Here is a 9,263-nt window from a genome sequence, read left to right as displayed (position 1 = left end):
ATCAGAGTGGCGCAGCGGAAGCGTGGTGGGCCCATAACCCACAGGTCCCTGGATCGAAACCAGGCTCTGATACATAGAGTTGCTTCCGAATGGTAGTTTTTGCTTCTCAGTTTAATTTTTGTTTTTGTTCCTAATTTAATTTAACGCTACATTCTCTGGTTGACGTAATGGGTTAAGTTCAAGCCCAGCCCAAACAAGACAAACATATCCATATTTTCTGTTTAAGGTTGCTGCTTCCTATACCCAAAAATTTCTTTCTGCACCCTTTTTTCCTTTCAGATTGACCAATTCAAAAGGTAAAAAAACAAATCCGAAAAGGGAAATGAAGCAAACTTTTGGGTGCAGGAAGCAACAGCTTGGATGAAGTTATTTTATGAAAAATAATCTGTTAATAAAAAAAAATGTAACATGGGTTTTAAATCAATTATAAACTTCTTGTATAAAAAAAACAACTCGATAGTTTTGACAAATTATTAGAAAAGAAAAAAAATATTAATAACAAGAATAATTTTTTAAAAAGTTACAAATTTATTACTATCAATTAAATTAACCATTTTTTTTAAATCTTGATGAATTAATTAATTAGTTCTTATATAAAAGAAACAAAGTAAGTAACATTTAGAGATAAAATAAAAAATAAAAAGCTGAGCTAGAGTGAGGAGGTCCAATTTGGAAGACACAAATGGGATGAGTGTAGCAAGGATACAGCAAATAATAACATTAATTGCAAGCTCATAGCTAAGGTCGTGAATCTAGGCCTTGCACTTAAAATATATGGCTGCTGGTATTGCTTAATTTATAAGGGGTTTCAACAAAGCCTATCTTTAGAGATTTATTGCCTTGCATTTAAACATTCTGAAACACTAATCAGAATGCAATTTGACCACCCCCTAACATACTCAATTAAATTTTTCAATATCTTTAGTAATGAATACAGAATGGAATTGATTCAAGAACCTTGGCGTAACATTACCGAATCAATCATTTTAAGGACAACCTACCTATTTAACTATTATATACTTGTTCCATTTTTAATCGTACTGTCAATGGACTAAGGAACATGGAATCATGCGTAACAGATGAAGATTGAAGTAAATCGAAGAAACAAAGAAAACAAAAACGAGTGAGCAATGCAGTAATACAGTAAATATAACAAACCTTGTGCTAATCAACGAACAGACCCGAGTCTGAGTCAATAAATGACAAATGAAGGCAAAGAAATCTTAATTACCGGGTTGTGGAATTTGATAAGAAAATGAGGAAAAAAAGGTGAAATTACCTTTACATCTCTTTTTATCCTTAGAAAACTATTGATGACTAAAGGTTTGATTTTTTTTTACTAGGACAATGTTTGGTTTAATTACATTTGAGAGCATTTGAGATAAAAGTTTTAAAAATTAATGTGATTATTAAATTTTACATTCTATTTTAATTCAAATATTTTATTTTATTTTATTTTATCTCAATTTACTTTTACATCTCTTTCATCTAAAATAATTATATATTTATATGGTATTTGAATAGTTATTGACTTATTGTGTTGTGTCACACTAAACATTAATGACCCGTGGGACTGAGAATGAAGTTGGCATTCAGTGTATATTACAAAGTAAGAAACACAAAATAAACACATACTTACCATTTGAAACTACACATCTTTCTTTTTACAGAAAACTACACATACTTAACTATTTGGAACCTATGATAAGTATGCTTAGCAGTTAGCATTGCATTCATAATATACCGACACGTTGCTTTATGGTATGTATACCTGCCCCGATCTTAACTTGTATTGTAGAGTTCGTTCTGCAACCCAAACATTAATGAGAACAAAATCCAATAATAAAACAAAATTATAAAATAAATTTTATTTTATACTTATTTTAAAATAATTAAAAATATCTGTTGAGAAGTAGTAAATGTATCTCAACTAGAATAAAAAAAATTTGTTAAAAGAAATTTAGATAAATTGGATTCTAAGAACTCAATAAGATCAGGATAGACTTCAAGACTCAATGAATATTTATAAAAGTATTTACATATTATCGACTAACAAAGTTTTCATATTAACATTGACAATCGAACTCACATCCTTGTTTATTATCAACTAGATCAACCTTTGTTGGTTCAATTAGAGTCATTAAACACTCGTTAATGGGATGATAATATTACTTCCATTAATAATTTTACTCATTTAAATATAGCATTTTATTTATCTACGAATTGGCTAATTTTCATCCAGTTGTCAAGAAGTGGTAAGGATGAAAAAGATCACCAAAATTTTAAGTAATACCTGTTATAAATGCTCAACCCTTTGCATGTGATAAGATTGAATGAGCCATGTAACCATGTTTAAAATGCTCAAATGTCAACTGTTAAATAAATCTAAAGGTTTTGTAAAGACTACCAAACAGTTGACAGCAGTAATGTACGTGTCTGAGATGTCTGCTCTAGAATTGAACAGTAAACATGTCCAATATTCCACTAGAATCTGCAGCTTCTTGGAATTTAAACCCGAACAGATATGTAGACCTTGCTGGGGAGAAAGTACGGCTTAAATGTCTCATACATTTTAGACCGAAGAAAAATTCAGCAATTCAATCAATTTGCAATTTATTTTCTGTTAAAAAAACTGTGTTTGCTTCTAAGCTCCAGCAATATTAAGTAGTATGTTAGAACATAGAAGTACTAGTAATGTATCATATTTTTCAATGCAGAAAAGCTAGAGCAATCATAAAATCTGAAATCTCATGTCAAAGCATGTCATGTTGAGCCTCAAGTTCACAAGTGCCTAAACAGCACTTTTTAAAATTATCTGGCCAACTAATTTTATTAGCTACATGTAAATCTTGAACACATTATCTTTTGAAGTTTTTTTTTTTTTTAACTTTCCCTATACCTTTTTAGATACTAGCCACTTCTAATCTGCTTTGAAGGTTTTCTTTCTGTTTCCCCCTGCACTTGAAGTATGTTGAATCTTCTTTGGTATCATGATGCATGTAGTAAACAAGAGAACGAACAGAAAGTCAATTTCACTACCTATTTGCTTCCTTCAGGACTACTTTGCTCACTTTGTCGTCTCTGCCTCCATGTCTCCCCCCACAGCTTGGCCTCTGCAACAGCTCGCTCTCTTTCTGATTCTTGAGGCAAAATCACAGATGTTTCTTTTGGAGATTCTACACTCTCCATCCCTGCTGAGTTGACTGTGTTGGATACTTTTGGGGTATATTGCTTGGATGACAAGAATTCTAGAGCTTCCACTATATGACCTGCACTAGGCCGTTGATGTGGCTCTTCACGAAGACACATGGCTGCCAATTCAATGGTATTCGATAGATATGATCCTGGGTAGTTACCTTTAAGCCGTGGATCTACCAATCTTGGAAAACTCCTTTTGTCTCTAAACATTGGGCGTGCCTACAGACATTAGGAAACCAGAGTTAAAATTGCTGGAAAAACAACCTTGACTTGACTGTATTTGTCAAGCTGCAACAAGGTACTTATAAATATGCATAACCAACTGAAACCATTATGGATTCTCAAATTATGATTTTTTGAATAACGATAGGCTTAGATTGTCTTCTCAAAATTAAGACTGGATAACATTTAGCCCAATTGGATATTTAGTAGAAAGATCATGTAATATTCTGAAACAAGGGTTAGACAACACAAACAGAAAAAGCTATACAATAATATTCCCCGGAACCCAGATACTATGTAGCAAACTGGAATTGAAAAATTCGCTAATTAAAAGGATATTATCATTTCTTTCTTCAACATTAGCAGGCCAGCACATTCATAGATAGCAATTACTAATTGATAATCCAGCCTCTTCTTTCAAGTACATAAAACGAAAATTAGAAAAAACCAAGAAGAGTAAACATAGCATTCCACTTAGACCGGGGAGGAAATGCACAAGTTGCAGCAAATCTGATATATTTAGGATAATATGTATGTTACTCAACTGAGCGAAAAAAAGAGTAATAAGCGTATAAAAAGGAACAAAATATAATTAATAGGAATTTACCCATTCTACAAGATGCTTTACAGGGCCACTGTTATCATCATATGCTCTGCGTCCAGTAATTAGTTCCAATAACACAACCCCAAAACTGTAAATGTCAGATCTAATCGTTAATTTTCCACTAGTGGCATATTCAGGGGCACAGTAACCTTGTGTTCCCATGACCCTAGTGGCAACATATGATTGTTCTCCGGTTGGACCAAATTTTGCAAGCCCAAAATCAGAAAGTTTTGGATGGAAACCTTCATCCAATAGTATGTTGGATGATTTCAGATCCCTGTATATAACAGAAGGCTTTGCTTCATGGTGCAGATAATTTAGTCCTTTTGCTGCCCCACATGCTATCATCATTCTGGTATTCCAATCAAGTGGTTCTTCATCAGGTGAAACATCTGCAAATAATCATAAACAAATATTAACGGTACAATGAACGTAACTTCTTGAAACATATCATGCAAATGATGTATTGTGCCTAATATAATAATCTTAAACTATAAATTGACAGTCTTGACTGTAAGTTACAAAACAAAAATGTAAGCTATAACTGAGTGTGTGAAGCTTTCAGAATAATGATAGGTCAATAGCAGAGCAAAGGAACAACCAAATAGAGTGCACAGAACAGTGAAATAATCAATAGGGTGCATTCAGAAGTGCTACTCCAGTTCCTTTTATATTTAACAATTTAAGCTTTCTTTTTAGTTTGGTGAGAATAGATCAAAGAAAAGCAAAAAAATAAAATAAAAGAAATGCTAAATTCATATGATTTGTGTATCAATGATAAGGAATTGCACCAATTCATTCATGTATCACATGATTTAAAGTCATTTGTAATTCATCACATGATACAAATTTCTGGATTGAAAAATCATATTGAATCATGCATTTTGAATTTCAAAATTGTACAAAACTAACAACTAAGGTCACAGCTACTTTGGACCAAAGAGGTTGGCTTATGATAGGGATATGGTCTAAATGTACTTTTGGTGAATAAAGAGAAGCACGCCAAGCATAGAGAAGTCACAGTAGTAGTTACATTAAGTTATAAAGCATTAACATGTGATACTAAACATGGCTTTATTGAACTAATTAGTAGCACCCCTTTTCACCCCCCCCCCCCCCCCCCCCCAAAAAAAAAAAAAAAACTAAATCTTAATGTAGAAGTGACATTTGGTAGTGGTAAACTTAGCCTTTTTTACAGAATTTCTTCAATTCATGGGGAGTAACTAGTAAGTAACTGATTGCAATTTAACATTGAAGAAAGTTAAGGTTACATTATAGTATTATACCATGAAGATGAGATTCTAAAGATCCCAAAGCCATGTACTCATACACAAGAAGACGTTGATCCCCTTCAGCACAGTAACCAATCATATTAACAAGGTTGGAATGGCGTAGAAGGGAAAGCATGAGAACTTCCACCAGAAATTCTTTCTCCCCTTGGACACCAGTAGTATCAAGTCTTTTAACAGCTACAACCTGATAAAGTCCCTTAAATGAATTATATTGCAAGCAATGTAGCATACTGATGGGCATTGTAAACAAGAAACAGCACACACAATAAAATCCATCCATCCAGCTATACCTGATTTATTTTCCCGATCGTGCCTTTATAAACAATGCCAAATCCACCTTGCCCAATAAAGGTTTCATCCCTAAAATTTTTTGTTGCTGTTGCAAGCTCCCGGAAGGTAAATATCTGAGGCTTATAAGAACTGCCACTCTCTGTTAGGTTTTCTTCTGGTCCAAGTCCTGTATCAAATAAATTCATGATAACTTGAGGATGTATACAAGTAAAGTTTGGAGATCTTCAATTGTGATCCCCTCCATGACACAAGCCATAATAAGACTTGGTTCTAAAAGGTTCAGCAAAAAGCAATAACAATTGAATGACATTCCACTTTTAAAATTATAACAACATTTTTTAGATAAAAGAACAATTCATAAAAAAGAAAGGGAGAACAAAAATTAGGAAAGAAATCCTTCTAAAACAAGCCAAAAATGAAAAAAAGAAAAAGATATCCAGTATTAGAGAAAACATCAGCTCAATAGAGCTTTCTATCCCTCTGCATATATGGTCTGGGAATCACGTCTATATTTATACTATATTGTGCGTTCTAAGTTGATGATATAACCTTACTGTTTACTAGTATCTAAGAATTACAGAGTTTAACCATCTTTTCTTAGTATTCAAGAGATTAACATAATAAATGGCTTTCATCAGTCCAAAGCAAAAGTTTAGCTAGAAGGGATTGGTGATTATGTGTAGCTTCACTTAAGATTAATTCTAAATTATGGTCTCCATCCCTTTGATTAAAGTCATTTATCCTGTCTAGTATTTTGTTACTGGATTAAAACTGTCAAGAGTGGACAAACTATGGGTAACATTTTTACTCATAGGAAACTCAAAGCATTTGATTTAAAGTATAAGTAGATATGACAATTTCGAAAAGACCTCTGTCTATTATGATCGTGGAAGATGAGCAGGTAATCTCAATATCAACAATAACAGCAACAAAAACCTTTTCCCACTAAATGTGGTTGGTTAAATGAACAGGTAAATTAAGCAACCAAAAGGAAAAGGTAATGTTCAAACTGATGTGAGCATAAAATAATTTTCACCACTGCTGCAACCAAAGTCCTTGGTATTACTTCGTTGCAAAGGTAACTACAGGCAAATGATGGAAGACGATTCATATTCTAAATCTATGAAAAAATGTTGACAAGCACCCAAGCGCACACTCGGGGAATCCTCCCTTGAAAGCTAGTTGTCAAGGGGGAAGAACCAAGCTACTTAACTCTTAAGTACTCCATCGAGCATCCCATACTACTTAATGTAGGACTTAGACAATCCATATACCCCAAGTCCCTTTCATTCATAGCACTGCCCTTGAGAGCAAAAGTCCTGACACTTCACCTAGTCTTTCTAGTTAGCCCCTCAGTAGGTAATAATTTCCAAGACATTGGCAACAAGTTTTTAATACCAATAGATAAGCACCCAAACACTTTGGGAACCCTCCCTTAAAATTTAGTTGTCAAGGGAGGAGAACCATGCCACTTTAAGTACTCCATCGAGCATCCTATACTACTCGATGTAATTTGGACTAGTTATATATAATTTGTCCACATATCTAGGTGACGAGTTTTGGAAGCAAATTATTAACATCTTATAAAAGTGAAAAACTCTAAAATAATTAGTACTAAAGACACATATAAAAGATGTAAAATCTTGTCTTTAAATAGGAAATTTCTTTTTAAAAAAATTTAACATCTAGAATGTAGTCTCGGGTTGAAATTATGCAAAATAGAGCTGTCCTTCAGCTTATAAGAAGTGCAACACATATGATTATCGTTGAAAAATGACCATCTCAAAGAATGCAATTAGACTATTAGAGTACAGCAATGATAAAATCAATACAGTACTTTGAGAGTTGAAACAAACCAGTGAGCTCAATGGGAAACAGGGAACCTTCAAGCAATACAGATGACAAATATTTTCCTCTAGAGTCGATAAAAGCATATTATACATACAGTCACATCTATCTTCCCTCTTGGAAAAGAAGAATGGAAATTCTGATAATGAGGAGAAACGAATATGAGCTCAGAATCACCGCGGAAACTGCATCCATAACAAGTTCCTATGACAATAGGGTCATTGAAAAGTCAATGAAATTCACAAGGAGGACCATTCCTTTGACCATGCATCGATCTTCTAAGTTGCCGTTAAAAATGAGGGAGATCCTAGCAGATTCCGTATCCTACAGGCTATTGATTTCAGGTGAGGACATGAAGCATAAGCTTTCAAAATGTGCAGGAGGTTCCAGGCAACAAAAGCCAGAGTGATATTTTTTCAACACCGGATAGTTAGCAACTTAGCATAGTCATGACTTCTTTATTGGTTTAACCACACAAGAATGGGACCACTCAGAATGAGTATTGGGTATAATTTTCCAATTAGAGTGCAGGGCAAGTTGAAAAGTCAGTAATCAGTATGTCAAGACTCATCATCTTCCCAAAGAGTGTATATCATATCATATGAAGCAGAGAGACTCACAGGCCAGTGACAATCAGTTTGGAGTGAAGATCATAAAATTTCTTTCAGAAATTTAACATGTAAGACTAGAGTGAAAAAGATCACACTAACTCAAAGGAGTCGTTTAAGTGGGGTATGAAATTTGAAGAGTCCCCTTAGTTTTTTTTTTAATTGATTTTGGGGGTAAGCTACTGAGGTAGGTGCGGTGTGTACTTTTAATCTGAATTTCAATTTTCTAACAAGAAATAATCCCAAGGTAACACCAACCAAAACCTTTTTCTTTCTCTCTAAGCTAAGCACCTTGCAAGAACTATAAACAAGAATCAATAGAAAGGCCATCTGAAAACCAAATTGTCCCATATCTTGACATAAAACCTAAATCCATTGGGAAAAAGAAAAATTGGTATGCAATTTTTAATTTTTCAGTGACTGAATTTTGAAAAACTAAAAAAAAAAAAGTGCGAGAAGGTAACCTGAAGAAGTTTCAGAGACATTATTAATATTATTATTGCTGTTGTTGTCCAGAGATTTGCGATTCTTGTTCTGTTCGTCCTGATGAGCCTTGACGCCGCTCTTCACTCTGGTCTTCCAGCTCCTCAACCCGAAACAAGGGCAGCTACCCATCACCTATCACAGTAATTCTAATTCCGAACCAAAACGCCACCGTTTCTCGCTTTCTTATAAGTGCCACCACCAGAGACGGTAGCCTCAGAGAGAGAGAGAATAGAAAGAAACAAAAAAAAAATGCAAATGAAGGGTTTTTCTTTTTCTTTCCTTCTTTGAAATTGAATTCCCAGAACAGAAGAGAAGAATATGGTCGTTTGAAAAGAATAACGGTGAATAATGCGTGCGTATACGGATCTCAATTCTCAACAGAATCTGGCTCACTCTCACATTACACACACGTTGGTTCAATTCAATGGCAGCTTGCGAAAATTAAAGCATGTATGTATGCTATGCTGTGTTGCTGCTGTGGTTTCTTGGCGAAAAAGGAAAAGAATTTGCAGGCATGTGAGTCTTGTATGGTAATGTATAAATGGGAATTTCTCTCGGACCCTGATTTTTTGATTCCAATGATGTTACGTTTCATTTTCTTTCCTTGGAAGGGAAAAATGTGTTTGTTTGTTTGTTTCTTTCTCTGGGAAAAAGAGAAGAGTTTTCTTTCTTTCGACGATGACGTGCATGCCCTTTTGCTTGCTTTCTTTCTTT

General features: G+C 34.1%; 1 protein-coding gene and 1 non-coding gene across 2 annotated transcripts; one reads left to right on the top strand and one right to left on the bottom strand.

Moving 5' to 3' along the window:
• On the top strand, positions 1 to 72 carry TRNAM-CAU (transfer RNA methionine (anticodon CAU)). The gene has a single exon. It is a non-coding gene; the product is annotated as a tRNA-Met (tRNA).
• A 2,651-nt stretch (positions 73 to 2,723) lies between these two features.
• On the bottom strand, positions 2,724 to 9,263 carry LOC100805675 (probable serine/threonine-protein kinase PBL7). Its single transcript, XM_003548458.5, has 5 exons — positions 8,528 to 9,263; positions 5,607 to 5,773; positions 5,311 to 5,500; positions 4,028 to 4,416; positions 2,724 to 3,417 (listed from the first exon to the last, which is right to left on the bottom strand). Exons 1-5 carry the CDS (start codon positions 8,676 to 8,678, stop codon positions 3,040 to 3,042), a joined length of 1,275 nt encoding a protein of 424 aa, XP_003548506.1. The 5' UTR covers positions 8,679 to 9,263; the 3' UTR covers positions 2,724 to 3,039.

The sequence above is a fragment of the Glycine max genome, chromosome 16 (assembly GCF_000004515.6).
Source record: "Glycine max cultivar Williams 82 chromosome 16, Glycine_max_v4.0, whole genome shotgun sequence".
NCBI classification, from domain to species: domain Eukaryota; kingdom Viridiplantae; phylum Streptophyta; class Magnoliopsida; order Fabales; family Fabaceae; genus Glycine; species Glycine max.
The sequence above is the reverse complement of the archived record's forward strand: the minus strand, read 5'-3'. Positions and strand labels throughout refer to the sequence as shown.

Bases quoted from the DNA above. Each gene is read 5' to 3' on its own strand.
- LOC100805675 (XM_003548458.5), bottom strand. From the start codon at position 8,678: ATGGGTAGCTGCCCTTGTTTCGGGTTGAGGAGCTGGAAGACCAGAGTG. The intron at 5,774-8,527 runs GTTACCTTCTCG...TATTTGATACAG, and splicing joins TGTCTCTGAAACTTCTTCAG to GACTTGGACCAGAAGAAAAC. The intron at 5,501-5,606 runs GTATAGCTGGAT...GGACTTTATCAG, and splicing joins CGATCGGGAAAATAAATCAG to GTTGTAGCTGTTAAAAGACT.